Genomic DNA, 17,147 nt, shown 5'->3' on the forward strand with positions numbered 1-17,147 from the left:
CATATTCCCAAGTGCCTGTTGAAGGCCACTTCACATCCCATCTGTGTTTCTGGTTTCCGAGCACAGATTTTAAACTTTCTGGTAATGGGTCATTTACAGGCTACCTCATGCCTACTGCTGCCGTATGACCACCTGGTGCATCCATGGACCATTTGTCGCTTGATGAACAGGACTGACCTCGGGGAACTGGTGTGTGCTCAGCTATACAGAGCCCCCTACCTATCATCATCATCATCCTCTTGAGTTCCTCCAGTAGCTTCCTTGCAGAGCCTTACACCATGGACTTAACTCAAATTCATGGGAAAAGCAGGAATTCGCTATTTTTTTCCAAATTACTGGTCTGGCAGAGTTCCTACGTCTAAATATTCCCATGATTTCCCTTGCTGGCCTTCTAATATAGCTGTGTGTGTGTGTGTTTGTGTGTGTGTGTGTCCTTACTTTCTGATAACAAATACATACTCTACATAGAAATTCTGAAGTATGAATAACAAAATGAAAATCACCCACTGGCCACCACTTAAAGATCAGCACTGATGATATAATCCTTATGCCTGATTCAGGACATCAAACCTCCGACTTCCAGTAAACACTCAGTATACTTGGCATGGCTCTTTATTAGGCTAAATTAAGTGTAATATTTTCAATATTTAGATAATAAATTCTGTTAAGCAAGAGGTTATTGGTACAGATGAGCCAAGAGATAGAAAAGGTAGGAGGAGATGAGAACCATAGATACAATCCATTGATTGCCTTTAGTATAGATCATATCCTTTCTTTTGGCTGGGGACTAAGGTTTTTGACCTTCTTTTGACACAAAGATGGATCACATTAGCTCAAATGTAGACTAACTCAGTGTGGCAAAATAGCTCTCTCTACTCTGCTATGAGGGTTCAGATGGAAAAAAAATCTCAATTTAGATTCCAGTCCTTAAACATTTCTATTTTTCTTTAAGCATGTTTATGTTTATAAACTGATTTTGGTTTTCTCATAACATTTATTCTGGAATTTTTTGGGAATCTCCCATTCTATTTTGTGCCTTTCATCTATCTCTTTGTGCCGGGATTCAAAAACTATCTTTATATCTAAGTGACCTACATGTAGAATAAAGTCCTAGGGCCTCAGTGAAATAAGTGGCTTGATCTTAAGGTCATCTAGTTCATAATAAAATTTTAGATTTTGGTCTTCAGTCTTCAAAATCTATTAAATCTAGTGTTCCATTATAGATAATACTTTAAATCTCATTTTCTGGTTTCTGGATGTTGGTCTATTTGTTTTTACAGAGACCAGTAAAATGGAAAAGAAAAATCTGTGGGGAAGGACTAATATCCAGTTGCCAACTTCTATTTGCTAATTAAAGATACTACAAACCAAGACAAACCATTATTTTTGTGAAAGACATTGATTTAACCATCAAAAACCGGAAGATGCAATCTCAGAATATAGGGCAATTCTGTAAGTTTAACTTTGTGGAAATTCTATATATATTGTCCTGACTTTTCTGATTTCACCATGGATGAGCATAAGTTTTGGCATTGCATGACACTAGTTTTACATGTGAGCTTTGGAACCATAGTTCCAGTTTGCCTCATCATCTGTCCTCGGTGTAGGAAGGTGATAGCATGAACAACTCATCATTAGAGCATACACTGGTTGAGTCTGTATAAGCCACTTCTACTCCCCACTAATTGTTTTGCCATTTAGCTCCCCTAGTGGCCAGTACAATAGAGAGGTATAGCTCTGACCCCTCAATGGCCAGTAAGAAGAAAACCGATTTTTATACATCCTCTGAATTTTCTGTTGGATACTATCTCAGTTTAGAATAAAATCTCTGGGCTTTTTTTGTTTTTTTTTTTTAAAGATGTGATACACAGTATCAGTAAAATGGCATGGATTATGGATTTAGGACACTTGGGATTTAATTCTAACTCTAACAAAAACTAGCTCAGTGATCCTGAGCAAATCTATTTACCTATGTAGGCTTTAGTTTTGTCACCTAAAACAAAATAATTACAATGAACTCTTAAAAGTTCTTCAATCTTAGAGTTGTGCAAACTCTTAAGATTATAATAAAAGAAAAAAAAGATACAGAAAAGACCTTTAGCTTGTGGGAGTTTGGAAGAGGGATTGCCAGTTTTAATTTGATACTCAATGACACCAAGCGGTACCTTTGCCAGAAATCTTAACTGAGAGCACATTCCTCAAACTTTATGAAGGGGTAAGATCTAAAGGAATTTTTAAGGATGGGATGAAAAACACTATGTGTGTCATCGTTGTATCTTGTTTGACTTTCATGGGGTCTATTTTTATTTTAACATCTTAAATATATTTAATTTCAATGCTGTTAAAAGAGGGCACGTGCTCTCCAGTTTATCAGAGTTCGAGCTATTGCTGATTGTGAGAGATCTGGTCTACTTCATCTATTCATACTACCCAGATGGCCCCTGAGGACTGAGTTTGCCCATCTGCATTATAGGGAAAGCTTGTAATGCATAAGTGTAAGTAAATAAAGAAATAAACAAGCAAGCAAACAAAAAACTAAACCAACCAATCAACCACACAGTAAAATATCAGGCTACCGTAGGCATAACGAGAGAAAAAGAAGTCGACTTTCTTTTGTCACGTTCCTATCAGGTCGTCCATCAATAGGCCTTAATTTACCCTTGTTTTACTCCTGTTTTCTACAATCCCTTTCATCTCAGCGGCTTATTAAAACACTAATTCCAAATTATGGTGTTTTAGAAGCCAACCCTTACGCCTCCTGCCTCCAAAGCCTCTCCTAACAGCTCCCTCTTTCTTGTCTCCCTGCATTATCTCTTCATTCAGTTTTCTGCTTTCTTTCTGAGCCAGTTTAGGAACTTACAACTCCAGGCACAGTACCACATCAGGGGGTCTTGCTAATGGAGAAAGCTCTTCCTTCATGCTGTCACTAAGCATCCCAGCTCCCCAAAGTTAATCTTACACTCCCCCTGGCATTGGGATACATTAAGTTCTGGCTTCACAATTTACCTGATACTCATACAGGAGTTCTTCATGTTGGTTTTCCATAGATTTCTAATATTAAAGATGCTAAAGGGACTAAGCACTAATTCATAAAATAAAATCCTTAAGTAACAGATGCCATTTCCACAGTCATACTAATATGGCTTTGAACCTGGATTTTCATAGCCTGTTCCTGCCTAACCTATTCAGGTTGTAGAAGACATTATTCTCCTTAGGACATAAGGACGCTCCTTTCTGCGGCCTATCGCATAATCCGTTACCTCCAACACTCAGAGGGCTAAGACATAAATAAATGCTTTTGCCCTCAATGCAGGAAGGAATCCTGCGTCCTTCAATTTTGTCTGCCCCATTCAGTTCCTGTGCCTGTCACCAAGAACGTTTTTCTCACTTTGCTCTGCAAAACTTATAAAGCTACAAATCAGAAAGTACAGGGAAAGAAGAGGTTCTCAGCAGGTTGCAAATATCATATCTCAGTCATTTAGACATTTGTCAGCTCAATAACCCACAGTCAAGGTTTGGGGAAGAATTACTGGGATGTGACACAGCACGTGGGCTGGAGTTCAAGGAGTCTATTGCCAAAAAGGTTTGGAAGCAGGGGAGAAGGCAGCCCATGCCCAGCCGAGGCAGGGAGTCCGAAAGATAGATTTGCAAAAGGAAGGGCAAAGCATAAAGCTCTTACAAGAAATGCAGTGTGCACGCAGGGTGGAGATGACCCTGGTAGTGAATGTTTGTTTGTTGTCAAGTTTCATATCTGAGATAATGACGTGTTGGAAACAATGAGTTCTTAATGTCCTATCGTATCCTATGTGGTCTCAGGTACTTAATGGAGAACTCAACAGATGTGTGTTAAGACTGGCGGTAGAATGAACAAGAAAGACTCATCTGTACATATTTAGGTAAGGAATTTGTCGTCGTCACATATATGTGACTATCAGAAGCCTCTCAGATGTCTTCAGATCAGGGGTCAGCAAACTACCCCATCCAGTTTGATGCCTGCTTTTGAAAATGAAGTGTTATTGAAACATAGCCTCCCTTGTTCATTTGTGTATTGTCTGTAGCTGCCTCTGTGTTACAACAGGGCTGAGTAGTTATGACGGGTCATCCAAGACTCTTAAAATCTAAAATATTTGCTCTCTAGCCCTTTATGGAAAAAAAAGTCTGCCTGACCTTTGCTCTGAGTGATGGAGCTGACAAATTGGAACACTTGGCAATACAATGTTGCCAACTGTCGTTATCTCTTAGCATAAAGGTGTCTCTGTTTCAGAGCTAAGATGCAGTGCAACTGCTCAGTGTAGAGGATTACTCAAGCGATCGCAACTGTAACATTTTCTGGTTTAGGATTTGACTTCAGGACTGGTCAGGACCCATATAGCTTGTCATGAGACACTCAGATGCTTGGGCAAGCTCTAGTTTCCTTGGAAGGATTCTAATAAAAGCAAGCACAGCTTTAAAAAGATGCTTTCTTTTTAATTGTGAATTTTAGTCCTTAATAACTCCTTTTGTGATTCTTTTCTTGCATAGAAAATTTAAGGGCCTGAGAAAGGCTTGGTTTTTGGTTTTGGGGGATTTTGTTGTTGTTCTTGTTGGTTTTGACTTTTTTTTTTTTGGAGTTTGAAATCCATAATGCGAGAAAATGAGAAAAACGAGGGGCTAAGAAAGATGTCCTCTGAGGTCCATGTTCACTTATTTTGTTGCTTTCTATTATCTGTAACATCTAAAACACTGTGCTCCAAGGAACATAATTATTTCAGAAATAAAGAAAATACAGCATCTTACCAGAACTCTAAGAGCCTATATCTTCAGAGGGGCGGTTGTCTGATCAAATGTTCTAAACAGGACTGCTGATGAGTAATGAGCGAGAAGCCCCAATGCACAAATTATTACATAGGTGAAATCAAGAGAGAATAACCTCTTATAAGTGATGGTATTTATCCTGAATATTGGAACCATTCCACCTCACAGGAAACCAGGGTGGGTTGTTTCAACCATAGCTGTTTAGATAAATCATAACTGAGCAATTTCATAACCCCAATCAAACAATGCTTTTGAAGCCTTTGAGAGACACAGTAATTAATTCATTTAACTAGTATTACCCAACCACTTAATATACTCAATACACAAACTTTCTGTCATTGTTATGCAGGAAGCATGTAGTTCTTTTATATATCTGGGTTAATGGAGAGTAAGCGCTATAGAATAAGAGACAGTATAGCATAGTGACTAGTGTGTGGGCTTGAGGGCCAGTTGGCTTGGGTTCAAATCCCTTCTACTTCCTTGCTGTGTGACCTTGGACAACTTGCTTAGCTCCTCTGTGCCTCAATTTACTCATCTTTAAAATAAAAATGATAATAATAGCCCCTCACAAGATTGCTATGAGGATTAAAGAAGTTAAAAATATAAAATACTTAGGACTATCCCTGGCTACAATTAAGTGTTCAATGAATATTTACCGAATGAAGGAACAAAGATGAAGCAGTGGCAAACCTATACGAGGAGGCCTAGAAATCACTTCAGGGGACTCTATTCAATATTATATATGCTATCACTGAAAGTTGACCACAGGGGCAACTAACCCTGACATCAAATCAAAGTAAAATATTGCACTATCGGAAACCTAATCACAGAATTTTTCTCGTCAAATTAGAAGGGCTAATAAGATCCAACACTTTTCCTTTTTAAGTGCTAGATCTCTCAAACTTTTTTACAAAGCAATGATATAGTATGTAATAGGAAAATGACTTTTTTAAGCTTCAGTCATTTTTCTGCAATACAATGGTTCTCATGCTGTTTTAAGTGTTAGTATACTAGTTTACTCGATGAGAAAATGTGGAAGTAAAGGGCGTTGATATATTTCACTGTGCAGTTGGTTAATTAACATGCATCAACTACTGTAACTAAATAAAGTTCATTATATTTTAAAAGTTACAAAACATAACAACTGAGTAATGGAATCATGCTGGAGATTATAATTACATGCTAAGAAATGCATCTATTATGCCTTTCTAAAGCTCAAGAAGCAAAATCTGTGAACCTAGGAAATATCTTCTTCATCTTCAGTGTTACTAAGGGAGGAGTATTTGGCAACTCTATTTTGAGGAAACAAAATTAGTGAAAGCTCCACAAATAAGCACATGATAGTTCCAAAATTTAGTGTTTTAGTAAGTGTTTAATCCGGATCCTCTGTGCACACTGCAGTAGAAATAAAATGTATCCATTTTCAAACGGATTTGGGCTTGAATCTTAACTCTGCCACTATGAGCAGATAATGCAATCCTGGAGAAGCAAAGTTTTTGAGTCCTGATTTTCTCAACTGTAAGATGGCCATAACAGTTTCCCACTCATAATAACTTAAAAAAAATTTAAATCAATCCCGTGTTTGAATGCCCCCAGCATGGTACCTGAGCCAGCGGGGTGCTAGAGCCAGGTCCTGACGGCTGATTACTAGCACATTTTCAGCAATTTTGCAAGTTGGTTGTTAAATAGCCATCATCAAAAATTAAAGTATATAAAATTGCAATCAAATACATTATGTTAAAAACAAAGGTATTAAAATCTTAAAACTCATTACGTCCTAGTTATATTACTACATTTTACTGTTATCTATGCTTTTGAGGTGATTGATGTCTGTAGTATCTGTATGGCGAAAATACTATATAATCATGTACTAATGAGCAGTACTTCCCAATTCTCAGTTTCATGTTGTCATATTTGTAGCTTGAAGTCAGCCATGGTGGCAATATTTTATACTACAGAAAACACTACAAATTAGGGCTGTGTGTGTCTGTGTGCATGCTGGTTCTTAACCTTTATGGACCAGCTGCTTTCCCTTGTTCAGCATGAATACCTCTTCCTCCCTCCCTATCCCCTTACCTCCCCTCACTCTCTTCCTCCTTCCCTCTCTCCCTTCCTGTCTTTTTAAAAAAGTTCTTCTTAGTCCACAGTACCCATTAGTCTCCTCTTGCTTTGCCCTTGCCCTACAGAGCAGCACAGAGCTACCCTGACATGACTGAAACATCTCATCATAAAACCATCTGCATCAAAATGCTTCCTCTTTTCCAGATTAGAAATACAGATTTTAGAAATCTTAGAACTATTTTAAAAATCTTTAATCTATTAATCCATTGTATACCTATTTTATATTCTCTTGCTCAACCTTTATGAATAAGGAGGTGAAGTTACAAAGATTCATTTTCATACTATTAGTGTTAAACAAACCAAGTCATCCCACAAAGTTCCTGGATCCTCAGAAGCATAGTCCAGCACCTGAATAATTAACTGGGTACTTTTTTCCACTTCTGTCTCAAGAAATTCAGACTCTATTCTCATAATTAAAGCTATTACATATGTCATGTTCTTTAGAAAGAGAAAAGGAGGGATTTAGGTCTAAGTCAAAGCGTTGGCTCTGTAATGCTTCCATGAATTAAAAAAATAATATAAAATATACATCATTTGACTCCAAAAGATCAAAAGATAATCTTACCTCAAAATATGCATGAGGTAAGATTTAACCAGTGGGTTAAAAAGCCTTTTTTTTTTTTTCCTCCAATGCCTTGCCAAACACATTTATATTTTAGGTTGAAATACATAAACATAAATGCATTTCATAATAAAACACATTCAGATTTTCACAAATTCCTTACCAATTCAGGAACAGGCACTGCTCTATATAGCAGAAATGAGGATGTTCCCTTACTAGCATTTTCTGAAAAACCTTTCTGTTCATCTGTTCCTGAAGAAAAGGTTTAACTAGAAGATTGATAATCAATAGAAAAACTCTCCAGAAATCAGCCTTTATGTGAAATCTCTTTAATAGTAAGCCCATTTGATTATGCCAAAAAAATCAACAAGGGTTTCCTGTTGTTTTTGATTGGGTGGTTGTTTGGCTCTTAGCATTAGCAGTTTCCCACTGTAAGTTTTGCCCCCTTAGCCAGTAAAAAGTGCAACTTATGACTTCCAGATGCAAAGCACAGTTATCAGCCTTACACTTAACTGAAAATTTGTTTTGCTTCTTTGTGAAGTTCCCTAGGGGTGAGGTTGAAAGTAGAAACAAGAGGGGAGTGAGAAATAAAAGGAGAGCATTTCAAACCACATATTACAAACAGAGAACAGAATCACAGAACAACAGCACGAGAGTGGACTCCAAGACAAGATGGCAAGACAGATGTACCGGACAAGAGACATATGCTCAACTGCTGTGCCAAGGGAAGCAAACACAAGAACGAAACCATACAGAGATGTTGTGAGAGCAGCTCTTGGGGCTGCCGTGACCCAATGGAAATAATAGGAAAAATGAGAACCCATGAAATTATAACTACAAAAGAAAAGTTACCCCCCCAACTCATACACTGGACTTGCTAGGTTAGCCTGGATGTGTCACTTGGATGAAACACAAGATGGCATCGTTACAACCATGCATTGGTGATGAAGGCCATGGTTAGTTGATTAGCTACAAAACTATCACTGCATGCCACACAATGATCCTGGGCTGGTCCAGAAATAAAAGATACAACAAATATTCTACATCTGCAATAAAATTCTTTTTATGCCATCTGAAATTTGTGGACAAGAATATGTTTCTCTCTTGTATCTGGATGTCTACCTGTCTTTCCTTCTTTCTTTTTTTTTTTTCTGGCTCATCTGTCCTCCTTTCAGTTAATTATATTGTCATGGGGGGAGGAGGGGTGGAGGGAAGGCAAGTGGCCTGTGCAGATATGGGGAAAAATGAAAAGGGAAAAGGAAGGAAATTAAAAGGAAAAAATATATCTATATAGGAGGAAGAAGAGGAAAACACAGTATTTCATTCTTTTGTACACAACTTTCTTGGATTTGCTGGGGTTTGTTTTGTTTCAAGCATAAATATAAATACTGGAGGGATATGCTGAAGGGGGAGAAATTAGAGATTAGGATGGCAAGAAAAGATTTTGTTGCCTTGTTTGTTTTGTATATCTATATATCTCTCAGTATTTTAAAAATGACTATTATTACCAATAAAAATACAGCAATGAGTTTCACATAGCCATAATGACCAAAATACTAAATGTGAATCAAAACAAAATAAAGTAAATTGAACCACCAAAAATTCATGCGGCACAAGATGAGGTGAAACGACAGAAAATGTTTTTCTAATATATACAAGGTATATATCTATTTATATATATACACAGGAACGTGCATATATGGATAGATATATCTGTATAATTTTTTCTCTCCACCCCTCCCAAGGATAACTGAATTATGGAATCATCACTGTAATTATGATACAGAAGAAAACAAAACCTAAAGAAAAGTTCACATGCTTTGTTCGCGAAGTTAAAACAGTATCATGCATGTCTATGTTGGCTGATATAAAAATGAAGGTGTGAATTTCTGTGTAAACACATGACTGATGGCAGGGACTGTTGTTAATCTCTGTTTACATTAGTCTAATATGACTTATACTGTGTCTACATATATATGGCGTGATAGGTACTCTACATTTAGTATGCACACATATTATATACAAATATATATATATACACACAGTATATATACTGGGACTTACTGGGAGAAAAAATACAGAACAAAAAGAAAAAAAGAAAACTCATAAAAACCTTTCCTTAGAAACCCAATCCCTCTTTATTAATTTGGAGGAGGGGAGGGGGCTTGCTTAATGATTTCATTAAGCTCACTTGTTATCAACTACTTGCATTAGCATTTGAAATCAGAAAGTTCTCCTGAGTTTGGCTTGAAATTCTCCCTTCCCCCATCATGCTCATCCTTACTTGCCCTGCTACCCAAGAAGACCTGGCCCTAGACCATACTGTATGTGTGTTCAAAGAAAAGTTTATTACTGAACTGTATTAATTTTTCAATCATAGTGAATCTGAAATTCTATGCCCTCAAACTAAGATACAGAAGAATGATTTTTGGGGTTAAGTGATTCTGTCACTGGTTGGTATCATCTTCTATGATTTTTCTTGCCCATCCTTAGACGGGATATGCTATTGCTGAATTAGCAACCTCTCCTCCAAGTTCTGATAATATTCTAGGCATTTCCATTCATTGTCCACACTGTTTCTTTCCTTTCTTTCCTTTTTTTCCTTTTATTCCCTTTATTTTTGTATCTGTCTTCCCTAATAGACCATGAACTCCTTGAAGATGTTATGTCTTATTTTTGTTTTCCTAGCACCTATTCCAGTGCCTACATATAGCAGTCACTAAAAGTTATTGCACAAATCACTTATTAAACTTTCAAATAGAAATGTGTATACTTACACATTGATCTTACTGATTCCCCTCCCTTCTCAACATACCACAAAATCTTGGGTAATGGAGATAGATTTTTTTTTCATTTTTATCATTCTTGTTATTAGATTTACTGTTTTTATTATGAAAACCATGATATTGGTCAATCCATGAGCCACCTATTTTCTGTACCTCATGCCTGAGCTATCAGTTGCCTAACTGCCTACTAGCCAATCAGTAGACTTTCCTACACTTATATTTCTATTCATACCCTAATTATCAAAGCAATTTACCATTAAGGATTTAAAAGGCACATATTTGCCTCAATAGCTTAAAAATTAGCTTGGGTTGAAGTGGAGTTGGGTTATAAGAGAGTGATACAATTCATCACTGAGTGGGTTAATGAACGAAAACAGAAATTATGCCATTAAACTGGGAACATTATGCACCCATAAACATACTCTATTAATTTATAAATCACTGGATGAAATTCAAAAATGGGTAGGATTTAGCCTAGATCTAAATGTGTGGATACTTATTTGCTTTTGCATACATTAGACATGTATTATAACTCAAACGTAAAAATGAATAATGTCTATAGCCAACAATGATTAATTAAATTAATGAAATTTACATCTATTTATATTCTTCTTAGCAAAAATAAAACATTTCTGAGATTACTTCCATTATCCCTTTATTAAAAATGTTTTAAAGTGGACTTAAGCTTCAAGGTGGATTCTAGACACTGTGACACTCAAACATTCCTATGGCATTTTATTTAGGCATTTACTATTCTACTATACACTGAATTTTTATTTAATTTTAGAAAAATTTTTCCATATGGAAACTCAAGATTGTAAATAGAATCATTATGTCATTAGTCAATTTTTCCATATGGAAAAATATTTTTAAAATTAAATAAAAATCCAATTCTTTGTAATAAAAATGTACAAGTTGCTAATGCATCAAGCTTGCCGAAAACACTAATGACAAGGTGTATTTCTATAAACACTTAGGATAGCAAATATCATATTTAAGGTCAATGACCAGCACATTTAGTTTTTTTTTTTAATCTGTAGATTCTGAAAATAATTCTTATCTTTCTGATCCAAAATCAGTATTATCTTAACATTTCAGCTGCATTTTCCATGGCGATCCAGCAAATAAAAACCCTAAGGATTTGGTGAGTTTTTAACAATTCAGTGCCAGACTTTCATATTATAAATACTGAGGAATCTCAAACTGATAAAGATTAAGAACCCAGGTCCACCTGGAGAACACAAATAAGGCTATGCTCTTGGTGTTTTGCCAGATTTAAAATTTCACCCACACTGGACTGAATATTATAGTTTGACTAACGAAGAGGAACAAAGTAGCAAAAACACTGAATGCAAATGTGAGAGCTGTGGATTTGAGGAGTAAAAATACATCTGAGAACCACTCTGGGAATAGTAATTATTTTGTGATCTCAAATTACTGCCAATAGTTTAAACATCTCCCTCAATCCCACCATTATGAAAGTTGTTTAGCACAGTCCTATTGATGGATGGATGTGTTTCATACTTCCTTTTACTGTCTGCCTTCTGGTGGAAGGAGTATCCCTTGAGATTTGATAGAGGACCCGTTAACAAAAGTGGAGGCAAAAAACCTGGCTAACTGAGAACCAGAAAAATGTATCCCAGTGTAACGGCTGGATAAATTAATATGGTTAATTGTTGACATGCCCATTTCTCAGGTGTAAAAGGCATTTCTTTTTATTTTTTATTTTTTCTCTGCTTTGTGACCCCTGCCTTCAGGACTTTAGAATATTGAGACTATAAATATATAAAATTCAGAAAGTTGGTGATTTTCAATTATACAAACGCTAACTTAAGATCACAATGTTTTGATATTATTTCTATTTCCAAAGACGGAGACAGTGGGGGTCAGACTAGGGAAGGGAGAGAAGATTTCTTTTCCATTTGGGAAGTGACTTTTGTCAATTTCTCTATATATCAGAATCAATTACCATACTTTAGATCACAAATGTGAATTTACTAAAAATCTTAATTGTAATTTGACTTCCCATAATATCATTTATCAATAATCCCATTTTCTAGTGGTCATCTGAATCTTCCCCAGCTTCCCTATTTTTTGGTTGTTGTTGGATCCAAAGAGGTGAGAACAATGAAATATGAGTTTACTGCACAATTTCATATCAATAGAAGTGTACTTGGGAAGGAAAGAGTTTGTTTGCAAAGACACAAGTCTGGAATATTAAATAGACACTGACTTCCTTTGCGGGGAATACAATCCACATGTACAAATTAGGAAAATTAAAATCTTGACCCTCACTTTTAGGTACTTAAATAGTTATTCAAATATTCTTCTGAATATTTTCATTTAATGCAGGTATCTTTATATGATTTTATAAAGTTTTGATGCTAGTTTTTCCATGTCAATGTTTAGAAAATGCAATTTTACCTGTGACTTGTTATAAAAAGTAGAGGATTCTTTTTTTTGAAGAAGAAATGTGGGTTTTGTTAGGGTGATATTTATTTGCATGGAATCATATATTTTAAATAATTCAACAGATTTTATTTAGCTCTTTAAGGGAAGATGAAGTTAGAGATATGAAAAATCTCCAATTTTAATTTAAGATTATGAGGTATTTTGAGAGTCATACAAATTCAGTCAACAAATACTCCTTGAGCTATCACTTTCTGCCTTGCTCTCATGGCCTAGGGTTTTTTTTTGTTTTTCACTCATTACATCCAGAGAAAATTTGACACTCATTGGACTTAAAGGTTTCTAGACTATCATCAGCCAAACTCCCCCCAAAATTTAAGTGGTCCCTAAAGATGATCTGATTGAGCTGTACAAATGAGGGTGATCCCTAACTGCCAAAGTGGGTGGTGGGTGTGAAAGGCAATTGCTCACATCTGACTCAAAACCAGGAGCTTTAAAGCCCATTTTGATTTAAAGAAGATTAAAAAAGAAAAATAATTTCATTTAAAATTTGATGCCCATATGAAAACAAAAGTTGTTGAATAGAGCATATACTGAACTATGCAAATTTATGAAAAATATGAGCTTCTAGTGAACCTAAATAATCAGGAAAGAAGCTGTAGAAGTTAAATGCTTTCTAACTGAGACAGCTAGAAAATCGTAAACTGGCTAACAAAATGAGAGAAGAAAAGGTCATTGTTAAGTAAGATGAAACAAGGCCTGGGTAATTAACCACATTTAGTGTATTTCCGTCAAACATCAGGCCTGGAAAAGAGTGAAATTTGAGAAACTGAGGCAGTGAGTTAGAATGTTCAAACCCAGAATTTTAACCTCAGTATTCACACAGAATCTCAGACTAATGATTTATGTCAAAGTTATCTAAATGTCGCCATTATCTATTGCTGCACGGGCAATGGAAGATTTCTCTTGAGGTAGGGCAAAACCTACCTCCAGAAACAACTGGTTTAAATTTTCCTGATTTTTAATCCAAACTGTTTTGGGAAGATGTGAAGGCTATGGAAATATTTCTCACTGAACACAAAAGAGGGCTCGGTATCTCTATGCGTATAACCTTCATCAGTGTTAATCAGGCCCCCAGGGTAAAATCTCTGCTTCAGTAGGAATATCTATCTCCCTCCTGTATTAAATATGCCTCTAACATATTTCCCTGTGTATCTGAATCACTTATCAGGAATACCTTATGGAATAAATAAATTTAGAAAGAAGAAACACTCGTTCTTCAAATGTGAGGAGTTGAATAATCCCAGGCAGAGGGGATCAATATTAGTCTCATAGAGCTACATGTTAGCTCCTTCAGGGTGAACATTCTGTCACCTACTTTATTTATATGCCCCCTCCCACACCCTGTTGCCGAACACAACAGATTGTTTTAAAACCTGCTTTTATCTCCCACCTGCCCCATGTAATTATATTACTCAAGAAATGCCGGCATTGAATTTCTGTCCTCTGCTTTTGAATCAGATGAAACACCTGTGCAGCCACTAAAAAAGCAAATGGACTTAGTTTGGTGCCATTCAGGTTTGGGCCTGTTCAACTTTAACACCAAATGGCAATATACCCCCTCAATTTGGGGAGCTGAAGACCTTGTGAATCACATCTGGAAAAGCCCTTTGTTTTATTACGGAGGTTGCTATGGAGATGACCATGTGTAGGAGGAAGGGAGGTAGTGGGGGAAGACAGTGGCAATATTTTGTAATGGTCAAGCCTTAATCTTTGTAAGACGACTTAAAATCAAGTTAACTTAACAAATGTCTTGGGGATCATGCCATATTCATATCTGAATTCCTAAGATCTGGTACATGCCTAACATACACAGTTAACTCAAAAAATATTTGCTGAACTGAATTATTTTGGAGAGGAAATTTATTTCGGTAGTAAAGCTCCTAATTCTATTTTCCAACAGCTCATTTATGAAAATTATTAGAACAGGAAGGCCTCAACTCTAGAGATATACTGTATCCTGTCCTAGGGCTCAGAAATATTCATTGAATGAATGAATGGATGAATTGAGTGAATAAAAACTTGGTGCCCAAATTCTGGTATAGACTGGATATATCTGCCCTCCAGTGTTATTAAAACCTCATGTAGTACATTAAGATTATTATCTAATAATACGAAAAAATCTGACCACACCAGACCAGAGTTACTTTCCTTCTTCACAACTGAGCTCCTAAAGGAACAGGTCACACTCCAAAATGGAAACACCCTACCTATTATTATGTCTCTATGTAATGCTAAAAACAGAAACCCACAGAACTTCCTGATTCAAAGCCACTTGCAAGACACCAGTCAGGCCTTCAACAAAAATGTAAATCATCTTGGGGTAAGAAATGAAAAGTTTTTACTTTTGTTATTTTTTTCCACAAACCTTGAATTTCTCTAGAATTAGCAAAAGAAAATGTTTAATGGCTCATCTTTTTTTTTAAAGAAAAGAAAAAAATAAATAAAGCAACCCAAAAAATCAACTAGAATATTCTGTTTCTCTTAGCCTTTGCAGAAATAAGATCCTAACCCAACTCCAGCTTTTAATTCTATTAAATATACACAGAAATTCGATGATATCTGTTCTCTATTATATATATATAAATGTTTAACTTATAGCAAGTCTCAAAACAGACGACTTGGAAAAATTGATAGGAAATAATCAGGGACCGCAGTTGCCTGCTGGACATTATATAGCTCAATATAAAGAAAGACCATAAAATAATCAAAATGTATCTGGGTGCGAATGGGGAACACACTGAAGCATCGAGTTGCGAAAGTCCTCTTAACTTCAGCACAGTAGATACATTTTGAAGCATCTCAGCCTTTGACATGGCATGGTTCAGTACTAATTTTGTGTTTACTATGCTATATTACTGCACAATTCTCTAAACGCACAATGAACAAAATTAGTATAAATATAATACCATGTTAACTGCTGTTGAAATCCCATGGAAAATGTGTGGGGTTTTTTATTGTTGTTTGGTTTGGGTTTCTGGTTTTATTTTGTTTGCCACACAGGCTCAGAACAATTCATGAGGTTTAAATGATCTTTATAGCTCCACTTTGGGTTCATGGGGTTTTGATGTTATTTCAATATAGACATCTTCATGCCCCCACCCCCTGTCAATTTCATAGCTGCCAGGCACTGCTGTACTTTTCCTGTTCCCACAGTTAATCTGGGTGTCCGATTGCTCAAAGTTGGGTGGTACACCAGGATTTTTCTTTGGATATCAGGAACTGATGTTAAATTTCCCTGGGATCTTATCCGCTCCTTCCATGGGATTTGATGCTTTTGATTATATATTAATATTTATATATGTATGCTTATACATATATAGATATAGTAAATACACACATTAACACACTATAATATATATAGAACACATGAATAGTCACATATATGTATGTATTGTTTTTTGCAAATGTAAAAAAAAAGCAAGCAAAACAAGACTGACCTAACCTACCTGTACTCGGCTCACATTCAACGAAGTCTTCGTCATCGCTTGAACATTCAGCAGATGAAACAAGGTCATCTGATGTTGGCTGTGTGTGTCAAAGGAAAAATAATGGGGTAGGGGGAAGGGAAGGAGAGAGAGAGAGATAAGGAAACCAATGAACAAAAGCATCAAAGACTTATCACTATGTCCTGCCTCCCATCATTATTATGTTTCTCTTCTCTAAAGAGGGCATGCTGGAGGATAGAGCATTTTAAATTCTTGTGTAGCTGTGAATGGCTATGGGTTCAGACAACCTGTATGGATTTTATGAGAAGCTGAATGACTCCAAGCGGTTCCAGGAGGCTCAAGACTATCCCATCCCTGTAAGTCACATCATACAGCCTGACTCTATTCTGATTTTAATTTCAATTTTGAGAATCTGAAGGGCAGGAGAAGGGATATACAAATGGTGGGCCATATAAGAGGGCAAGCCAGCATGGAAAGGCACTGCAAACTTTGAGAGGGTTTCAGTGCATATGGTGTGTGGTCTCAAGTGCATGCTTTGGTGGTTGTGAATCTATAGGCAGGCATAATTAATGAATGCTGTGGAATGCAGTCTGTTCAGGAACAGCATAATGGCTTTTCTCGCTAGCAGTGATCTCTTCATGTAATTGCTGCAATTAGCTGAATTAGTAATGTAGGCCAGCAGAGAAATACCACATGACAGCCTCTGGACACAGAAAGACTGTTTCTGACAATAGCAGAAAAAAATCTGGTTGCCACAGTAGTAATTCAACTTGTGACAATTTTTTTTTTTTTTTTCTATTGGATCCTGCAGAAACTCCCCAATGCCAGGGAATCTGCTGCAAGAAATACAGGAAACTGGGTATGGACAATAAGAAGGGTCTTTGCTACACAGAAGATGAGAAGACTACTTTCTGTACCTGATACATACTGCATGCACAATAAATACTATTGAATAATTAATCTATA

At 36.3% G+C, this 17,147-nt stretch overlaps 1 protein-coding gene across 8 annotated transcripts in view; it reads right to left on the reverse strand.

The window, feature by feature from the left end:
* NRXN3 (neurexin 3) overlaps nucleotides 1-17,147 on the reverse strand; it is a 1,459,332-nt gene that overhangs the window by 32,271 nt on the left and 1,409,914 nt on the right. For 5 of the 8 annotated variants that reach the window (XM_021679606.2, XM_044918184.1, XM_021679608.1 and 2 more), the window contains one exon: nucleotides 16,182-16,260. In XM_021679606.2, coding sequence (XP_021535281.1) covers nucleotides 16,182-16,260 — 79 coding nt within the window. Of the gene's footprint in view, nucleotides 1-16,172; nucleotides 16,261-17,147 lie in introns of all 8 variants that reach the window. The other 3 variants (XM_021679607.2, XM_021679612.1, XM_021679610.1) reach the window with 1 other exon arrangement.

This window comes from Neomonachus schauinslandi, chromosome 9, assembly GCF_002201575.2.
Source record: "Neomonachus schauinslandi chromosome 9, ASM220157v2, whole genome shotgun sequence".
NCBI lineage: Eukaryota > Metazoa > Chordata > Mammalia > Carnivora > Phocidae > Neomonachus > Neomonachus schauinslandi.